The following is a 24,296-nucleotide window of genomic DNA, read 5'->3' as shown; positions in this document are numbered from 1 at the left end:
TTTTTATACAATTATATATGAATTTTTTTGTGTTGTCATATATTTCAATATTTATAAATGATAATGATATTTTTCATTTCTGATGGTTGCATACTAAACTTCAGGCAATGACAAAAAAGAGCCAAAAATGAACTCTTAATCTTAAAACTAAGTGTGCTGTGATTTTTTGAAAAAACTTTTTTTCCGCTTTGGCGCTAACTCCCGAACGCTGCCGGCATACGACAGACACTTTTGTAAATATAGGCTCTGTGTTTAAGGGTTAAAATACTTTCTCTCCAATTTTAATTACGGTCTAGTTTCATTCATGTTGCCAATGCACAATAATTTATAGTCATTAGCAGCTTGAACATAGTTTATTCAGTTTCAGCTACAACTTGCATCATAAATTTAGCAATATATTTCCTTGCCAATCTTTTATCCATACCGAATAAGGGTATAATGTAATAATAAATCAGTCCTATTCTACTTTACTCCATTTGTACTATAACTACGGTACTTGTGTATTACCGTACCATGGTTGAAATACAATCAAAATGGCTGCTGCTATCCAATTCGGTGATAAGCAAAACAACAGTTTTTCGGTCGGTTGTTAATGGCTGCATGCATTTACACAAGAGTATAACATTACTAACAATACTTTTATCATTCTCTTTTACTTTTTTAACTAGAAGATAGGATGGAGGAAAAGAAGTTGGTCTATTGTAATTTGGTCTCTCTTGCTGCCTGACTGTATGCTGCTGCCTGTGCCAGCGTGAAATTTAAAAATATTTTCTAAATATTGTCGTATCGGTATTAATTGCTTACCCCATTTTAAATCACATTATTGTAAGGTGAATTACTATAACTTGAGGGCTACCTGAGTATTTTAATAATTTTATCACAAAAAGTGCATTTAGTCATGAAAATGAGATGAAAATACAGTAATCAGTGAATACTTCTCAGTGAAAAATGACATTTTTATGATAAAATGATGTTTCATTATACTTACCAAAACACTGTAAAAGCTTTTATCTCTTTAAAATCGACACATCCGAGATATAAATTTTAAAACTTTGTTTGGAATGCTGATATAATTGGCAGGAGACCCAACCCCACCGGATGCCAGTGGGGGTGGTGTGGCAGGAGACATACCCATGAACCCAGGTCAGTTTCATTCTCGGTATACACAATTAGTGAAAACCTGAGATAACATCTCCCCCTGCGGGGAGGAGGAGGCCTTTACGTTACAGTGTTTTGGTAAGTATAATGAAACATCATTTTATCATAAAAATGTCATTTTCATTATAATGACTTACCAAAACACTGTAAAAGCTGATTCCACATTTAAGGTGGAAGGGCAGGGGATGAGGTACCAGTTATTGAATGGTTACACATAAAAAAAAATGAAAAGGAACAAACTCTATCCATGGGTATCTTAAGGATCCCCTACCAACAAAAGGGCACGAGTCACCTTACCTGGTAGATGGGCTTTTGCAGGGAGGTACTGCTGCTGGTTGAAGCTCCATTACCTGCAGAGGCATTGGGCGTAAGCACTGCTAGCTACTCTGCTCCATAACAACCCAAGTAGTCAGGAAGTACACCGCTGACTAAGACAAGGGGTGACTTTCCTTTGCTCTTGCCCTGAGCAATTGGAAAGCAACCAGACTGAAAAACGGGCCTCACCGCCTAACCTAAAAATAGTTAAATACATCCCCCTTCCCTATACCCTCAGCAGCTCAACTAGAATGGAGGGTACTCCAGGTGAATTGAGCACCCCCAGCTTCCCATTAACTCAGCAACCATAAAATCACAGGGGGAAGGAAAGATAAAGAACCTACCCCTAGTGTGTTCCCCTAAAACCAAGCCAGCTATCGATCACGGGACCTAACGCAAACGGGTCCTGACAACTCAACCGACCTCCCTAAGGTAGTGAGACATAAACACCGAACTTCGACCTCCAGAAGGTGCTCTGTGTGATCTGCGAAAGTGACTTATTATGACGGAAAGCCACTGAAGTTGCTATTGAGCGCACTTCGTGAATGTGAGACTTGACTAGGCGTGCGTCCTCTTCGTTGATGTGCCTGTGCGCCTCTAAAATGAGTTCCTTGACGAAGAAAGCCAAGGCATTCTTGGATAAAGGTTTGGTTGGATCTTTCACTGAACACCACAGGTTAGAGGAACGTCCTCTGATGCTGGCCGTTCTGGCTAAGTAAGTGTTGATAGCTCTAACGGGGCACAAAGAAGCCTCCAATTCTTGAGGGCCAGCCACTTCGGAGAGGTTCTGAATGGTAAAGGACCGAGGCCATGGGTTGAAGGAGACTCGTTCTTGGCCAGAAAATTCAAGGTGAGCGAGCAAACAGCATTACCTTGTGAAAAACCCACTTCCTTGTCAATGGCCTGTATTTCACTAACCCTCTTTGCCGTTGCTAAAGTAACCAGAAAAAGGGATTTCTTAGTGAGGTCTCTAAGAGAAAGATCTTCTAAAGGTTCGTACCTTGGAGACATCAACCACCTCAAAACTACATCTAAATTCCAGGCAAGGGAAGGTTTTGGGGTCTTAGCTGTGTCTAAGGACTTGAGGAGGTCTGACAAGTCTCGGTTATTTGATAGGTCTAACCCCCTATGGTAGAAGACGGAGGACAGCATAGCTCTGTAACCCTTGATGGTTGATGGCATCAATTTTCTTGAATCCCTCAAGTAAATGAAAAAATCGGCAAGCTGAGTTATAGATGTACGAAGAAGAGGAGATACTATTTTTTCTACACCAGTTCCTGAAGACTGTCCACTTGGATTGGTATAATTTGCTAGAGGAGTCCCTTCTGCACCTCACAATAGCCTCTGCAGCCTTGCTTGAAAAACCTCGCTCTGATGAGCTTCCTGACAGTCTGAAGCCTGTCAGGCGAGAGTGGACAATCCCTGGTGGAACTTCATTAGGTGGGGTTGTCTGACAAGCGACTTCTTTTGAGGAGAAGCCTTGGGAAGTCTATCAGGAGATTTAGCAGGTCCGGGAACCACTCCTTCCTTGGCCAGAACGGGCGCGAGGATCAGTTCGACCTTCTGATGGAATTTCACTTTGTTTATCACTTGCCTGATGAGCCCGAAAGGAGGGAAGGCATAGGCAAACAGGTTCGTCCAGTCTAGGAGCATGGCGTCCACCAAGTGAGTCAGTGGGTCTGGAACTGGTGAGCAGAACACTGGGAGGCGATGGTTCTTGGAGGTAGCGAAGAGATCTATTATGGGAGTGCCCCACAGATTCCACAGATCTAGGCACTTGCGGGTGCAGGGTCCACTCCGTAGGAGAGTCTGGTTCCAACGGCTGAGTTGGTCCGCCAGGACGTTCAGCTTTCCCTGCACAAACCGAGGAACAGGGCCACCCTGTTGCTGTCCGCCCACAGAAGAAGGTCCCTCGCAGCTTTGAACAGGGAGAAGGAATGGGTACCTCCCTGTTTCTGGATGTAGGCTAGAGCCATCGAGTTGTCGGCGTGAACAGCGACTGCTTGGCCTGAGACATGGGTCGAAAAGTCCTGGAGAGCGAGGTGAATGGCCAACAGTTCCTTGACGTTGATGTGGAGCTTCTTCTGTTCGTCCGACCAAACTCCTGACGTCCTGAGGTTGGCTAGATGTGCTCCCCACCCAACATTGGACACGTCTGAGAACATCTGCAGAGATGGTTGTCTTGGGAGGAGATCTAGACCCTCCGAAAGCCTTTCCGGCGATTTCCACCAGAGACCCCTGTATTCGCGGGGGATGCGTACCGCACACCACCACGAATAGCTAAAATCCGCGAATACTTAAAACCCTCTAAAAACACTTACAACTGCCTATTTTGATAGTTTAAACACAAGAAAAACCCTCTGAAAATGCTTATACCTGAGTATCTTAATAGTTTTATCACAAAAAGTGCATTTAGTCATGAAAATTGTATGAAAATACAGTAATTAGTGAATATTTCTCAGTGAAAAATACCGCAAATGGGCGAATTTTCCGCGAATAATGGGTAGATACGTTCCAGAGATAAATCTGCAAATATGAGCCTGCGAATACGGGGGGTTTAGCATGAACAGGCGAATTTTCAGCGAATAATGTGTATATATGTTCCATTGACAAATCCATGAATAGGTGAGTCCGTGAATTGTGAGACCACAAATACGGGGGTTTACTGTAAACAATATTCGATTTTGATTATACTGGAGGAATCTCTTTCCAGAATCAACATTTTGAAATTCGGGTGGAATTATGAATCCTGTCCTTTCACAGAGGAAACAGGTATGGTGCATGATGTTTTCTTGTTCCACTGTTGAACATTTCTACTTATATGTTGCACAATCCTTAGCTCAAAACATGCACATTCATCTAAAGATCATGAACAATTTGCCACCAAAGAACAAGTAGGTTGAGTCAAAGTCAAACTTCCTCTTTCAGATCTTGAATGGCTACTTTGGCATCCACTTTGCTCTTGGTGGAACTGTGATTGTGTTCATTAACATATTTCAAAATTTCATAACCATGATCCTGTGACTTGGTGTGTAGTCTTGTTGGACATGATTTCTGTTTTCTCACAGCACATTCCCAACAGACTTTTGTTTCTTCCTTGTTTAGCCCATTTTGATTATACATATTTTGAAGTTCGACAAAGATATCCTTACCATGTTCATGTTCACTGTTATAAAAAAGCCATTATGGGTATAGAGAATAAAAAAAATGGTACATCTTCTTTGTACTAATTCACACATTAAGCTAATTTCTTCTTTAAGTCAGTCAGTCAAGCAAATTTGAATTTAAATAATAATAAATAAAAAAAAAATATAAATACAAACTGTAGTTTTGGTTTGAACAAGCCATTATAAAAAACGGTTAGTCTTAATTACTAATATTCTTGTCACTTCAAATAATACAATAAACAATTATAAAAAGAGAAATGGTAGTTTTGGTCTAAATGAACTCAATCTTTTAATTTGCCAATGGCAATCAATATTTTTCAGTGGCAATTTTCTCAACAGCAGTTTTCCCCACTGTCAATTTTCTGCCTGGCAATCTTCCAGCTGGAAATTTTCCAACTGGGAATTTTCTGTGCAGAGTTGTCCACATGGACTACCACTGTCCTGTTGTAAGTCATGGTCGAGAAGTACTGAAGACCTAGGTGAATGGCCCTTAACTCCCTGATGTTGATATGAAGTTTCCATTCTTCTGGGGATGACATCCCAGAGACTTCCTGATTTCCCATAAGGGCTCCCAGACTAGATCCAAGGCGTATGAGTAGAAGTCTAGGTTGGGGGTCGGAGATGAAGAGACTTTCCCTGCAAAAGTCTTCCTTCGGACAGCCACCACTGGAGGTCTGATTTTATTTCCTGAGTGATGGGGAATACAACAGAGTCAGGTTGGGTTTTCCTGTCCCAGTTGGCTTTCAGGTAGAATTGGAGGACTCTCAAGTGCAATCTGCCTAACTTGACAAAGGTCTCGATGGATGCAAGAATCCCTAGTAGACTCATCCATTGGCAGGCCAGACACAATTAGAAGCCGCGAAAGTTGCGGAGCGTCTGGAGGCAGTTGGTGATTCTCTTGGGGGGAAAAGTCCAAGAGTTGAGAGTTACCCCAAAATAAAGAATCTCCTGTGTTGGGGCTAACTGGGACTTTTGGAGATGTAGAAGAATTCCTAGGTTCCTGAGTAGGGCAAAGAATGGTCTGGAGGTCCTTTGTCCTTCAAAGGGGATCGAAGAAGCCAGCTGTCCAGGTAAAGGGTGATGTTGATGCCGATCAGGTGGAGCCATTTGGCGAGAGGGGAGAGGACTCAAGTGAACACTTGAGGTATCGTGGAGAGGCCAAAGCAGAGGGACCAAAACTGGAAGACTGCCCTGAAAGACAAAATTGAGATACTTCCTGGAGTCCGAATGTATGGGAATATGGAAGTATGCATCTTGCATGTCCAGAGTTATCATCCAATTGCCCAAGTGAATGGATGCCATGACTGACTGGTTTGTTTCCATTTTGAACTTCGTCTTCCTTATGAAGTGACTGAGGGAGCTTATGTCTAGGACTGGTCTCCAACCCCCAATGTTTTGGGGTCTACAAACAGACAATTGTAGAAGCCCTCTGTGCGGGTGTCCTTGATTTCTTCTAAGGCTCTCTTCAGACGATGGAAGAGGCGACCAAAGGAGGGTTCTCCATGTAAGGGATTCAGTAGCCCTCCTTCAGAATCTTGACGATGCACTGGTCTGCCCCTAAGTGATCCCATTTCTCCCAAAATGGAGAAGTCTGGCTCCTACTGGGGCACAAAGGACTTCTTGTTCACTTCTTAGGTGTTGGCTGAAGTCTGGATTGCACCTTAGGCTTGTCTCCGTGAAAGGGATGCTTTTGCAATGGAGAGACCATCTTGGGCGCGAAAGACGACGATGAAGAACTCTTGGGGCGCTTAGAAGACTGAGCTAGGATGTCTTATGTGGACTTCTTCTACAGGTCCGAAGCAATCTCTTCCAAGATCGACTGAGGGAAAAGGTGAAGCAGGGCCAGGGGGGAAAATAACAACACCGACCTCTGAGACTGTGTGACTTCCCTGATGGTGAAGGAGCACCAAAGTTTACTCTTCTTCAGAACCCTGAGAGAGAAAAGGGTTGCAAGTTCTGAAGAGCCATCCTTGATGGCTTTGTCCGTGCACAACAGCACACCAAACAAGTCCGCTGCAAAATACTCGTCCAAATCCTTGAAGCCTTTTATCTTCTTCAAAAGGGGTCCTACCATCCAATCCAGAAAGCTATACACCTTGAAAACCTTGAAGAGGTTCTTAACTAAGTGGTCCAGCTCAGCTAAAGAGAACATAATCTTCACCAAAGCGAAAGCCGAGCAACGACAAGAATTGATGAGGCCAGATAAGTCCCCTTGGGAGGAGGCAGTGACTTCCAGTGAGGGAGCTTCCTGGGTGGTGTATCTCCCCTTAACTAGGCGAGGGGGAGGATAGGGGAAAGTAGCCTTGCCTTGCTCTCTCTTAGCAGTGAGCCAGTCTTCAATTTCTTTTATCGCCTTCTTGGGTGACAAGGAAAGAACCATCTTGGGGAGCTTGAAGCTATCTTCTGGGCAGCTCCTCATCAGGATGGAAGAAGCAGGCAAGGCTGGGGCAGCTGGAAAAAAAAAAAAAAAAAAAACAAAAAGAACAAGCTGCATATGCTGAAGGAGGAGCAGAGTCTTGGCTGACTTCCTCTTCATCCTCTGATGAGGTTGGAGAAAGGGCTAAATCCTGTGTAGGCTTAGAGGTGGGAGCTTTCTTAAGGAAACTCATGATTTCAGAAAGCTGTTGCCTGATGGGTGCCAGAGAAGGCTCATCTTGATCCAAGGTGGGCACTAGAGATGTAGACAGATGGCGAAGAGTTGGCGCGCTGTTCGAAAGCTGGTGCTGGGCACACTGGAGCTGGGATTGGGCTCTCGGGAGTGGGCGCTGGGTGCTCGAGACAAGACGGGAACTTAGGCGACAGGCGCTTGGAGTGATGCTTCATGCGCTTGACACCCAAAAGAGGGCACTCAACAAAAAGGAGATCAGGAGAGAACGTGACTGGAGAATCCAATGGATAAGAAGGCAGTTGGACTGATGCAAATACTGAGGGATCCACGGAGTGGCTGAAAGAAGGCTGTGAACTGTCGAAAGCCTCCTTGTACCGCTTAATGGGCAGCGGAGCAAACAGACTGGCGTTGTCTACGTACCTCTTCAATGGCCTGGACAAAGTGAGAAAGTGCCTGTGGCACCCATGGTCGGAATCTGAATCCGAACTGGAAGACAAACAACGCACATCCAAAGACAAGCCTTTCCAATGGCTGTCTGTCAAACCCTGGGATTCTGAAACAGGCTTGACTGAGTGGGCAGCAACTCATGGGCAAACCTCACCAGCCTCCCTTGGACCTTTGGTAGTGGGATGAGAAGCTACCTCCTCCACTTGCACTTCACTAGACACTCACAAAACACTTTGTCCATTATGACTTTCAGGGGCGCCCCTATCTCAGACACTGAACTCACTAGACTCAACTTCTTGCTGAACTTGGATTCAAGGTTGGCAATGGCATCGGGGTCAAAAGCAAGGGAGCATGAGGAATGATAGGAGGAGGGCTGGGAACAGGAGAAAAGGTGTTGCCTGGGGTAGAAGGAATAGCAACAGTAAGATCTGACCTAGGCTTAGGGGAAGAAGCTAGGCTAAAAGAAGACCTGATATCAGCCCTCTCCTGTTTCTCTCCTATTCTTTTCAAGTTTACTAAGGTGAGACTCAAAAACATTCCACTTTCTTTCATCCCAATCCTTACATTCATCACTAGTATTCTCCTTCAAACATACCTGCCTTCTACAGTTACTGCACGTGGTATGTGCATCATAGCAAAACTTAGTCAGCCTAGACTTACACAATAGCGAACACTAGCAGCACTGGAATCAGACATAACTCATTCAAAAGGCTAATCTAAACTGGCAAAATCAAAGAAATAGCTTGAAGGCTACACAAAAGCGAGAATACTTCACCGACTTCCAGCGAGAATACTAAAACCAATGAAACAGGACTGCAGCAGCTCGACGATGTTGCTCGTACGCACGGCAAAAGCAGAATGATGCCACTGCTGAAGTTGTTACCCATGCACCCGTGCAGTGGGTGGGGCTTGTCACCTACACTATACAACTGAAGCACTACCGCGAGTTTTGAATTTAGGGTTGCCATGCGAGTTAAAGCTATAGCTAAGTAATTACTTGGTAAGTTACATATATGAAAACTGGTTTTACTTTAAAACAGTTTCTTATTTTTTGTAATATATAACCCCTAAAGACCAAGGCAACATTAATGAAAAAAAAAAAAAAAAAAAAAAAAAAAAAAAAAAATTGGCCTTAACACTTGAACCATCCTAGTCTTTGTTAGGTTTGAAGGCAAGAATGTTCCTGATAGTCACATGCATATTAGTCGGGGAGCTTAGGGATTGTGGAAGGGGTGATCGTGCAGATTCATCTAAAAGCATCAAATTTGGCCTAGACGTAGGTTATACTATACTATTTCGAATTCTAGAGAGTGCCAAGAAAATTGCCCATATTAACCCCCTTTTTGGGAGAAAAAACCCTTGCAGAAGGTGTGATTTTTCTATATTCTTTTTTTCTCCAAAACGGAGCGTTGCATGTAAAAATGTACACGAATAAAAAAAACAATGGAAATTAAATTCTCCACAAACTCTTCTTAATGACTTATTCTTGTAAACATAATAGTTTCTGTAAATCACCCCGCGAATGGCAGCACATTTTGCCGTAAATGAGAAAAATCGATTTCACGATTACATTTTCCTTCACTAACTCAAGAATGATGCATTTGTAGGGCAAATATTTCTCTTTCATTAGGTATGTATTATTTTGTTCTACATACAGTATTAATGTTTCTGCATAAACATGCCAAGAAAAAAATACGTTAATAGCTATTAAAAAAAATCATTGCATGAATCCAGGGCAGACAGGTGTTCTCGGTGCAGATCAGCCACTATATGCTTTGACAAAACAACTGCAATGGACATTTCCCATAACTTTAGGCGCAGATAAATTAGTTCTGATGATGGAAGCGCTAAATATTGAAGACAAGGCTCATCTGATGATTGGGAAGTTGCTAGCCAGCTCTGGATGGACAACAGTGCTTTCTCAGGCACAAGTTCTAACATGTGGTTGTGCTCAGTCAATGCTCAATGAGCATCACATCAAACGTGCACGTTATGCCCACCAGGTCTCACTCATGTCTCTCTACGTCCTGAAGCACAGAGCTTATTCCAAGTATTGTTCAACTGTGCTTGGACCACCAGAGTGACAGGAGATGTGGGATCAATGTTGCCAAGCAGAGGTTCCCCAGTTTAAATATTGGTCTACCATCATGGAACTTGAGCTCCTACTGTGTCGCTTTGTTCGATCAGCCGGCGAGGGAGATTTCTCTCTCTACGTTCAGGTGTGTGATGAGCTTTGCCCATGGTTTCATGTTCTGGACCATACAAATTACGCATGTTGGATACCAGTGAATGTGCAGGATATGGCCCAGTTGTCAAGAAAGCACCCAAATGTTTATGCTGAGTTAATAAAAGGGAATTTTGTTGTTCAGCAGTCATCATACAAGTTTAGCCTCATGGCAAAGGATCAGTCACATGAACAATCTAATAAGTCTCCACGCACACGGTGGAGCAGTTGGACTCTATCACAATCCTGAAGCTCTTACACTCTTCATGCTGGCAAGTCCAGACTACTCCAGGTGTATCCAAGAGTTTGAATCTGTTCTCGACACATCATGCACAAACACTGCTCATCATGAAGAATTGCACAACTTACAAGTTAAGTATCAGAAGGATGTACGCTCATTTACAAATGTTGTTGAGCAGCTGGGTAATCCCTTCCTTGACACAGGTCGAGAGCTCGTAACAATTGACACAAAGGTTGTTATGAAACAAGAAGTCACTCGATCACTACTGCAAGTTAAAGAAGTTGGTCAAGCTCTTCATGCAACTTACATCTCACAAAGACTGGAAACTGCTGAAGTGCCAATATCTGATGTCATCCCACAAAACAAAATACTAACATTTGCTAATCGTCCTGCTCCTAGTCAAGAAGGGCAACAAGTACAGCAGTCAGCATAAGAAAAATACATCTTTGATCACACAGCTCTTCCTTTCTCTACAGTCTCGTCGAGATGTTTTGAGAATCAACAAGAACCACCTAGTTTGGCAGATCATGGTTTGCTTTGATCAGGTCACAAGTCTGATATTCTAGAATGTATCCAAACACCTAAAGGCCAGGCAGTATCAGCAAGACTAGCCACAGTTGTTGTGCTAGACATGGCAGCTATTGTTTATATGATGCAGCCCACACCATCAACTTTTTCTGATTATGAGTTAAAAGATTGTGCTATATATATAATGTCTCAGGTGACCCAGACAGTTACTCATATTGATGCTGTGTGGGATAACTATCCTGATAACAGCCTCAAAGCCCTGACACCTCTAAGACGTGGTACCAGGGTCGGGGATGGCAGCACATGGATTCCAAAGCACGATTGGAACAGTGGCTTCCTTAAAAACGAAGAAAACAAAAAAGAACTCTTCCCTTTTCTTAGTGAAGAGATAATCAAGAGTGACATGGATGGAAGGCTTTTACTGAGTACCAAGAATGAGTATGTGCTTTCTAACAAGCCCTATGACATTTCAGCACTCCAACCCTGTAATCACTCTGAGGCAGATTCGAGAATCTTGATTCATCTGCCACATGCTGCAACAAAAAGGTCACAAGACAGCGTATGTGCACATTGTTGACAGTGATGTGGTGGTTCTTTCCATACAATTCTTTACCACACTTGGTATCTCACAGCTGTGGGTAGGTTTTGGCAGCAGAAAGAAATATCGTGATAATCCCTGGCATTGCCACTATTTCATGCCATTACAAGCTGTGACACAACATCACAGTTCCTTAGCTGTGGCAAAAAGACTGCATGGGCATCTTGGCAAAGTACACCTGGACTTGCTGAAACACTGAAAGCCCTTAGCAAAGACCCCAAACTCTTCACCCTTGAGTCTCACCACATGCAAAACTTAGAAAGATTTGTGGTGCTAATGTACAGTAAGGGGTGTGGTTTAGCCATGGTTAATGAAGACGGGTACTATCTTTTTACAACTGGTAGAACACTTGAGAATATACCACCTACTCAGGCAGCACTGTTCCAACACATAAAGAGAGCACTGCTTCAGGCCAGCTTTTACTGGGATCAGGCCATTTCAAGATCCCAAGAAATCCCAGACTTTCATGAATGGGGCTGGCACAGAGATGACAGTGGCACCTGGATGCCATACTGGACATCACTTGCAGATGCTAGCAATGCATGTTCCATCCTCCTCCACTGTGGTTGTATAAAATCTTGTACTAGAAATTGCAAATGTACTAGAGCTGGAGTCCATGCACCAGACTATGCAAGTGTGAAGGTGGAAGCATAAACAGTGACTGTAATGATGATGGTGATGTTTAAAATTATAATTCTAGTGACTTTATTTTAATGGCATTAAAATAAAAAGTTACTAGAATTATAATTTTAAACATCACCATCATCATTACAGTCACTGGAGAGCTGTGGGAAAATTTTTAAGTTTGTATTATACTGATTTTTTTTGTTAACAGGACTCATCTAATGTCAAGGTTGATGCAAAACAATGACTGATGTTAATGATAATGGTGATATGTGATACTGCAGTTACTGTACATTATTTCTATATTGAAATATATGGGGTGTGTGTATATACACCCCATATATTTCAATATTGATTTTGAGTACACTAGAGAATTATGTGTTTCATTTATTCTGAGGCTTGCATTACATTACACTTTCTTTCACTCCACAAGACAGTGTAACTGTGGAAATTGATGCATATACAATGACTGTGATGATGATAATGCTGTAATGTAAAAAAAATCTACCTCTTGCACATTGCTTTTGTCATATTTCATTGCTAATTTCTATTATGCTGGAGGAAAATTGTGTGGCCAATTATTCTGAGGTCTCTACAAAACTGCACGGTTACATTATTGGGGACTGAGCAAGTCTTAAGGTTGATGTACTGTATTTACTTGATGATGATGATGATGATGATGATATGGGAAATTGTAGTTCTCTAACACTCTTCATCTCAAAATATATTTTTTTTACTCTGAAAAATGTGATTAATAAATTTCACCTTGCAGTTTTGTATTATGTAACAATTTTTATGCCTTTACTGAATCTCTTTTTATTCATAACAAGAAAATTAATAATTAATGGCAGACAGACACACTATGGCTATGGAGACAACCCCCTCCCCCTTCAATAACTCCTGTTGCTGTGCCTAAGAATAATAAATAAAAAAATAACCCTTCAATAACTATTGAAAGTTTTCTCAATAAAAATATCATAAGAGATGAATTTGTTGGGTGAAAACCCTTATTTCATGATGGTCTAGTCTACACATGTGCCAAATACACAACACATTTTCTACTGCAAACAGCAATCAATGAATCAATGAATCAATATATATCAATATATATATATATATATATATATATATATATATATATATATATATATATATATATATATATATATATATATATATATAAACATATATATATATATATATATATATATATATATATATACATAAAGATATATATATATATATATATATATATATATATATAGGTCCTTTATAGCAGACCTGTATATATATATATATATATATATATATATATATATATATATATATGATTCAGTTATACACATACATATATATACAGTGGAACCCCGGTCTCCGACTATATATATATACAAAATCGGTTACGAAATATAAATATGCGCGGTTCAAGACAACAAAGCGAATATATATATATATACATATATGTTTGTAAACAAAAGTATATATATAGTTGGCGTTGTTATGGCGTTCTTCCCACATTTAAATGTATACATAGACTCTGAATGGAATTTACCATATATACAATCCTATATACAATGTTTATGTAATTACAGTAGTATATCGCCACCATACGACGCTCTGGTTTGTTTACATATATATATATTTTTATAATTTTTATAATAGACTCTACAGTACATTACATATTTTTAATATTGTTATATTAATTTAATGTAATGACCAGGCTTGTTTTTCATTGTATTTATCATTAACAACACCGTTACAGTACATTCTGGAGTGCACTGGGTGCTAGCCTAGCCTGCAGGCTCGGTCTACCACTGGTAGGCCAATTTTTTGATACAGTATGCATTTAAAACTGTAAGAAGACTTCTAATAAGGTAAGTTATTTAACTCTGAACTTATTTAATTGTAATGTGTGTAGTGTTTTGTATAAAAAGACAAGGTTGGAGTATTGACTGGTGGTCAGGAACGTTCCATTTTCAGTTATTTTTTATGGTGATTGATTGAACGACAAAATACATACATTCCCTTCTATACGGTTATATAGGTACCACTATATATATATATATATACAAATACATATATATATACATATATACATATACATATATATATATACATATATATATATATACATATATATATATATATATATATATATATATATATATATATATATATATATATATTATATATATACAGGTTGACCATCACTAATCCGGCATCATTGGGACCTGGAGGGTGCCGGATTCGCCATTTATTAGGCTACAATACACGAAATCCAGTAGCTAAGCACCTCATCTTAGAATTAAAATATCCTATAAATGAGTACAAGTTGGTTAATAAAAAAAAAAAAGACAATTATCAAATACAGGTAGTGCTTGAGTTACGATATTTCGACTTACGATATTTCGAGTTTACGATTACGATGGGGTTAGCAATTAATACCGGTACGAAAATATTTAGGAAATATTTTTAGAATTTGCGCAGGCGCAGGCAGCAGGTACAATCAAGCAGCGAGAGAGACCAACTTACAATAGAATAACTTCTTTTCCTCCATCTCTTTATTCCATCTGCTAGTTAAAAAAGTAAAAGAGAATGATAAAAGTATTGTTAGCAAAGTTATACTCTTGCGTAAATGCGTACAGCCATAAACAACCAAACAAGAAACTGTTGTTTTGATAATAATCGTATTGGATAACAACTGTTTTGCTTGTATTACAACCATCATACGATAATACAATTATGTTACAAATGACGTTAAGTACTGTACAATGGGACTGATATATTTTTTACACAATACCCTTATTCGCTTTGGAGAAAAGATCGGCAGGGAAATATACTGCTACAGTAACTTAAAGCTGTAAGTTGTAGCTGAACCTGAGAAAACAATGTTAAAGCTGCTAATGACTATAAATTATCGTGCATCGGCAACATGGATGAAACTCGACGGTAAATAAAACTGGAGAATGTATTTTAATCAAAACTACTGGGCATGAGAGAATACAAATTACTACTGTTTTCACGCCGATAAAAGATAAGTATGTAAAGCTCGTATTATGATGAAATCAAGAGAAAATAGCGAACGGAATCTTGATTTTTTTACACAAAATAAACATGCCCCAAATGGCCAGCGCGATTCCGACAAGCGTCATATATTAACCCTTTAACGCGAAGCCCTATTTACAAAAACGTCTCCCGTATGCGGTGTTGGTGAGTTAGCGTGAAGCGGAAAAAAGTTTTTCAAAAATCACAGCACGCTTAGTTTTTAAGATTAAGAGTTCATTTTTGGCTCATTTTTTTTGTCATTGCCTGAAGTTTAGTATGAAACCATCAGAAATGAAAAAAATATCATTATCATATATAAATATTGGAATATATGACAGTAAAAAAAAAAGTATATCATTGTATACAAATCGCGCTGAAAGCAAAACGGTTAAAGCTAATGACTTAATTTTTTTTAGTTGTATTGTACAATAAATTGCAATAATTTTGGTATATAACAAATTTTAAAACGATCAAAGCAACACAGAGAAAATATTATCACAAAATGATGCATGAATTCGTAACGTGCGGACGTAAAAAAGGTTTTTTTTTTCAAAAATTCACCATAAATCGAAATATTGTGCTAGAGACTTCCCGTTTGTTGAAAAATGAAGCTAATTCATTGAATATTACTAGACTGTAAGTGTTTTAGCTTACAATTGCAGTTTTCGACCATTTCGGTCGAGTTAAAGTTGACCGAAAGTTGAATTTTTTCTATTTATCGTGATTTATATGAAAATATTTCAAAACTGATAAAAGCTACAACCATGAGTTATTTTTGTTCTGTTGTAAATGAAATTGCACATTTTCATATATAAAACTTTATGTAACGACTAATATAAAACGGTGCAAATATTACGACAACGAGGCGAAAGAATTTCTGAGATGTTCGGCCGAGTTAGCAGCGCAGAGCGTAAGGAAAATGTTTTTTTAAATTCACCATAAATCGAAATATTGTGCTAGAGACTTTCAATTTATTGCAAAATGAAGGTAAACGATTTGAATATTACTAGAATGTAAGAGTTTTAGCTTACAATTGCGTTTTTACCATTTCGGTCGAGTTAAAGTTGACTGAAGGTTGAAATTTTGGCAGTTATCGTGATTTATTTGAAAATATTTCAAAACTGATAACAGCTACAACCATGAGCTAATTTCTGTTGTATTCTACATGAAATTGCACACATTTTCATATATAAAAGTTTATGTAACGACTAATGTAAAACGATGCAAACATTACGACAACATGAAAGAATTTCTGAGATGTTCGGCCGAGAGTTACAGCGCAGATGTAAGGAAAAAATTTTTTTCAGAAATTCACCATAAATCGAAATATTGTGCTAGAGACTTCCAGTTTGTTGCAAAATGAAGGTACATGATTGAATATTACTAGAATGTAAGAGTTTTAGCTTATAATTGCGTTTTTACCATTTCGGTCGAGTTAAAGTTGACGAAGCTTGAAATTTTGGCAGTTATCGTGATTTATATAAAAATATTTCAAAACTGATAAAAGCTACAACCATGAGTTATTTTCTGTTGTATTCTACATGAAATTGCGCACATTTCCACATATAAAACTTTATGTAACGACTAATATAAAACAGTGCAAACATTACGACAACGTGTGAAAGAATTTCTGCACGGACGTAAGGAAAAAGTTTTTCAAAAATTCACCATAAATCGAAATATTGTGCTAGAGACTTCCAATTGGTTGCAAAATGAAGGTAAATGATTGAATATTACTAGAATGTAAGAGTTTTAGCTTATAATTGCGTTTTTTTAACATTTTGGTTGAATTAAAGTTGACCGAAGGTTGAAATTTTGGCAGTTATCGTGACTTATATGAAAATATTTCAAAACTGATAAAAGCTACAACTATGAGTTATTTTCTGTTGTATTGTACATGAAATTGCACACATTTTCATATATAAAACTTTATGTAACTGCTAATATAGAACAGTGCAAAAATTACAACAAAATGACGAAAGAATTTCTGAAATTTTCGGCCGAGTTACCGTGCGGGCGTAAGAAAAAATTTTTTCAAAAATTCACCATAAATCGAAATATTGTGCTAGAGACTTCCAATTTGTTGCAAAATGAAGGTACATGATTGAATATTACTAGAATGGAAGAGTTTTAGCTTACAATTGCGTTTTTCGACCATTTCGGTCGAGTCAAAGTTGACCGAAGGTTGAAATTTTTTGTAGTCGACATTTGCTACGTCCACTCGGCATTCAACAGACAATTTTAGTCGACGTTAAAGAAAAAATAGCTAAATTAATTTCACAACAAAACGTATTTAAGTTATATTTCGACTTGAAAACACATCGTATAACGAAAAATATCCGTGTCCCAAATAAATAAAGTATCCATATTCATTTACGCTAATTACAAGCAAGAAAAGCGCTTTGAACTTAGTTAAATGTGGCGAAATAAACACCGCGACATCGATTCCCAAAACAAAACATTGATCGCAATTTATAATACAAAAGCAATATGAGAATATACGCAATTGGAAACAATGTAGTAAAGCATAACTTTTTAAAATATCCATGAAAAATATGCACATTTGTTATGTTCATGTTTGTATAATACTGTTAATATGTGAATAGAGTTCAGTATAATGTAGGCTAGGCTACCAGTTTGTTGATGCAGTACACTGCGCCACCAAATCGAAGTGGCCGGCGAGTGAGTTAGTGCAGCGACCCGGGAAATTTGAAAATTAGTGCGGAAACATTGGAAATTGCTCTAGCCGAAATTTGTGCCGGATTACTGACTGTTCCGGACTACTGATTGCTGGATTAGTGATGGTCAACCTGTATATATATATATATATATATATATATATATATATATATATATATATATATATATATATATATATATATATATATATATATATATGACTTTTATCACATCACCGTGATTCATATTCAATCAGTAAGCTACAAACGTCCTTTAATATCAATCCACTCTACCTCGGAAATAATATATTTTCAGATATGTTACTGAAGGAATTTTTAGTTGATAATAAGTTCGTCGTCTCGTGGGCTCGAACCAGCGAAGACAAGAACTCAGGACTACAGGGGACGCATTTTAACCCACGCGGCCAGCAAGTGAGGTATAAGTGGATATCGTCTTCCCATATACAAATCGCCCGTCGAACTCAGGTGTTTGTATTTGGAGCGACATCCACCCACCTCTGCCATGCTAACCACGTAAGTGGGTTTGTTACACACAGCCATATTATATATATATATATATATATATATATATATATATATATATATATATATATATATATATATATATATATATATATATATTATATATATATATATATATATATACACATTATATATACATACATATATACAGTATATACATTATATATATACATATAAATACATACATACATATATATATACATTGTATATATATATATATATATATATATATATATATATATATATATATACACACACACATATATATACACATATATATATATACATATATATACACACATATACATACATATATACATACATTATATATATATACATATACATGCAAAATGGGCGCCATGTTTAGAACCAGCCCCTTGAGGATGTACATAAAACATGAAATAATAATGGTAAATACCATAAACATAACGGTAAATACCATAAACATAACGTCCTACACTGTTTTGGATGTTACGGCCTAAAGTGACTTGCGGCCGAAACGACCAGGACTGTATACACACACACACACACACAAACAAACACACACACACACACACACAAATATATATATATATATATATATATACATATACACATATATATATATAATATATATAATGAAAAAGAAATATTCACCCTACAATTTCATCTCTATGGTAATTTATCTAGAAATGCATCATTCTTGAGTTACTGAAGGAAACGTAATAACGAAATCGATTTTTTTTTCATTTACAGCAATAATGCCTCTATTTGTGGGGTGATTTACACAGAACCTGTTATATTTACTACAATAACTTATAAAGAAGACTTTGTGTAGAATTTAATTTCCAATTTTTTATATTTGTGTACAATTTCACTTGCAACGCATAGTTTTGGAGAAAAAATGTATAGAAAAAATTCCCTCCACAAGGGGATTTTTCCCCCAAAAAAGGGGGTTAATGTGGGCAATTTTCTTGGCACTCTCTAGAATTTGCAATAGTATAGTATAACCTACGTCTGGGCCAAATTTTATGCTTTTAGATGAATCTGCATGGTCAAGTCCCCAAACTCCCCGACTATATCCTTTTCCAAACACTCACACAATTGTTACTTCAGAAAGGAGTAATTAATTAGCTTACCTTTGATGCTTGAGGTATCCTTGGTCTCTGTGTCTTTGGACGTGAAGGCAAACTGCTACTAACAGTAGACAAGCTTACACTTTTGTTATTAATCACACTGTTGCTACTGTTACTTATACTGCTTGCTAGGCTGCTGGAAACACCACTGTGCAAACCTGTCAAAAAGAAATAAAAAAAATATGACAAAAAGCTTACAACAAAATGCTGAACTAGTGTATGGCATATACTAACCAAGTTGTTCACAACTTACCACCCACAAAAGAGGTGTCTGGAGGTAAAGGGGTGACATCGACAAAACCTGATTTTGAGTAAAGTGCGTTCAAAGTTGAACTATTGATACCAGACATTTCTCTTGACTTACTACATCCATGTTTACAGTATATGTATTTTACTCGTCTTGCCTAGCCATATACAAAAAAAAACGAACAAACAATAATGTTGTGTTGGAAAAAAAAAATCATAACACATCAAAATTTGCATACCCCAGCATGCAAAGCAGTTATGAATATAAAAATACAACATTTTTTTTACATTTTTAAAAACTTCTTTGTTCACCATAAATATACTATGAGCCATTTTCACTGTAAACCCAAAAACAAATTTTTTTAAGTTTTTATAGATTGGCAATTTTAACATACCACACATTTACAGTATTTTTCCCTCGGTTCAAATGTAAATGGTTCACAGATTATTGTCAAATAATTACTACAAACACTTTGTATCACTTCTTTTTCTCTTCCTTGCAATCTTAGGGACTTCATACTCCACTTCACTATCACTAGATGACATTTTCATGATGTAAAATCACCAAAATAATGGCAAAAATAGAAATCACTGTTGTTGTTCCACGCGGTTGTTTGTCATTTAACACTAGCGTGCTGGTGCGCTACGCGGGCTGTGGTTGGTTGAGCGTGAAACTGTAAACACGGCTGGAAGAAGGGGAGCTGCTCATTGGCTCGCGCCTCATGGCCATGTACGCCCTTTGCTTCCCAGAGGGAGAACATGAAACCAAGAAATACATGTGAAAACCTGTTGAGTGCAACCCCTCTGTTCAACGGTTTTTAAGGGTCGATATTGCTTGGCAAGTATGTGGAAATCATAGAAAATGGATTTCTCTATAATTTGCTAGGACTAACTCAAAATCGTTCATTTGATGATTTCACCCCTTGACTTCTGGACGCCTCAAATATCCATTCACTGGAATAGAATGCTACCCTCGAGATGACTTATATGAGTACCCTATATAATAAACTTCAAGCATACATATATAATATATATATATATATATATATATATATATATATATATATATATATATATATATATATATATATACATATATATATAATATATATAATATATATATATATATATATATATATATATATATATATATATATATATATATATATATATATATATATATATATATATATATATATATATATATATATCATATATATATATATATATATATAATATATATATATATATATATATATATATATATATATATATATATATATATATATATATATATATATAATATATATATATATATAATATATTATATATATATATATAATATATATATATAATATATATATATATATATATATATATATATATATATATATATATATATATATATGGGGTAGGGGTTTGATTTTGAGTTAAAATCTTTCTGGAGTGGCACAGAGGCCATGTGCAAAATTTTGTCTGGGTCTGTCAAGGGTTTTGCCCTTTTTTGATGACTGATATTAGTTTAATGTTTACTGATATTGATACACACACACATGCACACACTAAATATATATATATATATATATATATATATATATATATATATAACAACAAGCAGGAGTCCAAAGCAGATGACAGTCAACAAAACAGTTGCATATTTATTGATAGAAACGTTTCGTGTTACTTAAACACATCATCAGTCTGTAAAATTGAAAAATACATATTAATTCTCAAATTCAAAATAAATGCTAAATTAAGAACAGCAGTTACATTCTTTAAAATTACAAAATATATAAAAAAGTAAAAGAAAGATTTTTTTTCTCTAGTCTACCTAATCAAAAAGCGGGGAAAAGGCAGTGAGACCACAAGCTCACGCATGCCCAGAGTACACTTAGGCCAAGTGCAAAGGAGAAGAAGACATGTTGGAGTTTAGAAGAGGTGCATGACGTTTAATAAACAAAGACTCAAGGGTTGTTAAGTAAGCCGATTGTTTGGTAGTTCCCAGGATGGAAAAATGTTTTTTATCAATATTAGCCTTGCATTTCACGGCATGATTTCTAATACTAGAAAATTCGGGGTTAGTAATTCGTGAGCCAGTTCCGTAGCTCAAACCCAAGTGGCTGTAATAACGGACCTGCAACATTCTCTTTGATGAGCCAATATAACTACCAAGGCATCTTGGGCATTCAAATTTGTAAATAATGTTGGACTTCATAAAGGTCTGTAACTTGTCCTTATAATTAAAAAAGCCGCCAATCTTTAGTGGATTCATAGGTATTAAGTGTAGTTTTAGAATTCCAAACTCTTTTTTAATGATTTGTTTGACTTTTGATCTAAGAAAGTCAGTTTCGGAACATTATATTTGACAATAGAATCAGAAAAGTTACGTGCTAAAATCCTTTTAACTATGTTATAAAAAGAGTCTTTTTGGAAAGGAATTTTTGGTGAAATATTCCAATAAAAATTCAATTTTGGAGTGGAAATTTACCCAGCTAGATGTATAACGAAGGGCTCTAAGAACTAGAGTCGTTATGGCATTAATTTTAAAAGAAAAATAAACGAACTATAAAAGTTGTTATTTTTTCTTTTAAAATTAATGCCATAACATTTCTAGTTCTTAGAGCCCTTAGTTATACATCTAGCTGGGTAAATTTCCACTCCAAAATTGAATTTTACTGGAATATTTCACCAAAATTCCTTTCCAAAAGACTTTTATAACATAGTTAATAGATTTTAGCACGTAACTTTTCTGATTCTATTGTCAAATATAATGTTCTAAACTGACCATGTACTTTTTCGATACCATATACGCACTTTGACTTTCTTAGATCCAAAGTCAAACAAATCATTGAAAAAGAGTTTGGAATTCTAAAACTACACTTAATACCTATGAATCCACTAAAGATTGGCGGCTTTTTTAATTATAAGGACAAGTTACAGACCTTTATGAAGTCCAACATTATTTACAAATTTGAATGCCCAAGATGCCTTGGTAGTTATATTGGCTCATCAAAGAGAATGTTGCAGGTCCGTTATTACAGCCACTTGGGTTTGAGCTACAGAACTGGCTCACGAATTACTAACCACGAATTTTCTAGTATTAGAAATCATGCCGTGAAATGCAAGGCTAATATTGATAAAAAACATTTTTCCATCCTGGGAACTACCAAACAATCGGCTTACTTAACGACCCTTGAGTCTTTGTTTATTAAACGTCATGCACCTCTTCTAAACTCCAACATGTCTTCTTCTCCTTTGCACTTGGCCTAAGTGTACTCTGGGCATGCGTGAGCTTGTGGTCTCACTTCGTCTTTCCCCTTCTTTTGATTAGGTAGACTAAGAGAAAAAAAAATCTTTCTTTTTTACTTTTTTATATATTTTGTAATTTTAAAGAATGTAACTGCTGTTTTTAATTTAGCTTTATTTTGAATTTGAGAATTAATTGTATTTTTCAATTTTACAGACTGATGATGTGTTTAAGTAACACAAAACGTTTCTATCAATAAATATGCAACTGTTTTGTTGACTGTTGTCTGCTTTGGACTCCTGCTTGTTGTTGTATACTTCGCCTGAATGTGTGTGTGTGTGTGTGTGTGTGTGTGTGTGTGTGTGTGTGTGTGTGTGTGTGTGTGTGTGTGTTATATATATATATATGTATACATATATATATATATATATATATATATATATATACACACACACAGTAGAACCTCGATCCTCGACGCTAATTCGTTCCAGAAAAAGTGTCGAGATTTGATTTTGTCGAATTCTGAGTTAATTTCTCCCATAAGAAATAACTGAAAATGGATTAATCCATTCCTGACCACCAGTCATTACCCCAACCTTGCCTTTTTATCCAAAACTTTACACAAATTACAATTAAATAAGTTCAGAGTTGAATAACTTAACTGTATCAGAAGCACTTTTTACATTTTTAAATGCATACTGTATCAAAAAAATTGGCCTATGACCAATGCAGCCATATTACCGATGATATACCAAGCGCCATAGGCTAGGCTAGGTAGCCTATAGGCACTACCAGAATGTACTGCAACAGGTACACATGAAAACTGTTGTTAATAATGATAACATTGAAAAACAAGCCAATTATCACATTAAATTAATAATACAGTATTTATATGCCGAATTACTGTATGTCTGTTATCATAAAATTAAGAAAAATTTCCTAAATTACGTCGGAACTCGGCAGCTTGTGGCAGATATAAACAAACCACAGCGCCACCTTGGTGGTGTATCGTGGTACTAATTACATAAACATTCAATATTTATGGTAAATTTCATAAGAGTCTACTGGAATAGTGTACAAAATCACTGTAAAACATCTTTCAGTAAATATTTACTGAAAGATGAAAGATGTTTTAGACTCTGTGATTTACCATGAATATTGAATGTTTATGTAATTAGTATCTACACCACCAGGGTGGCGCTGTGGTTTGTTTACATCTGCCACAACAGGAAATTTTTCTTAATTTTATGATAACAGACATACAGTAATTAAACTTATAAATACTGTATTATTAATTTAAAATGTGATAATCTGGCTTGTTTTTCAAGCAGCAGCAGCATGTGTGGGCTTTAAATGCTTTTAAATAAACATGGGAAGAACACCCGCCAACCCACTCTTTTTCTACAAAACTATGATTCATCGGGTCAGATTCGGTTTGTTGTTAAAACTCTTTTTTCTACAAACATCATTATGATTCAGTTCGGGTCAGATTCGGTTTGTATGTATGTTGTT

At 36.9% G+C, this 24,296-nt stretch overlaps 1 protein-coding gene across 4 annotated transcripts in view; it reads right to left on the bottom strand.

Moving 5' to 3' along the window:
- lig (lingerer) overlaps positions 1–24,296 on the bottom strand; it is a 409,731-nt gene that overhangs the window by 242,211 nt on the left and 143,224 nt on the right. For all 4 annotated transcript variants that reach the window (XM_067095720.1, XM_067095719.1, XM_067095721.1 and 1 more), the window contains one exon: positions 19,295–19,449. In XM_067095720.1, coding sequence (XP_066951821.1) covers positions 19,295–19,449 — 155 coding nt within the window. The remainder of the gene's footprint in view (positions 1–19,294; positions 19,450–24,296) is intronic.

The sequence above is a fragment of the Macrobrachium rosenbergii genome, chromosome 51 (genome assembly GCF_040412425.1).
Source record: "Macrobrachium rosenbergii isolate ZJJX-2024 chromosome 51, ASM4041242v1, whole genome shotgun sequence".
NCBI lineage: Eukaryota > Metazoa > Arthropoda > Malacostraca > Decapoda > Palaemonidae > Macrobrachium > Macrobrachium rosenbergii.
This window is presented reverse-complemented; position numbering and strand designations above follow the sequence as displayed.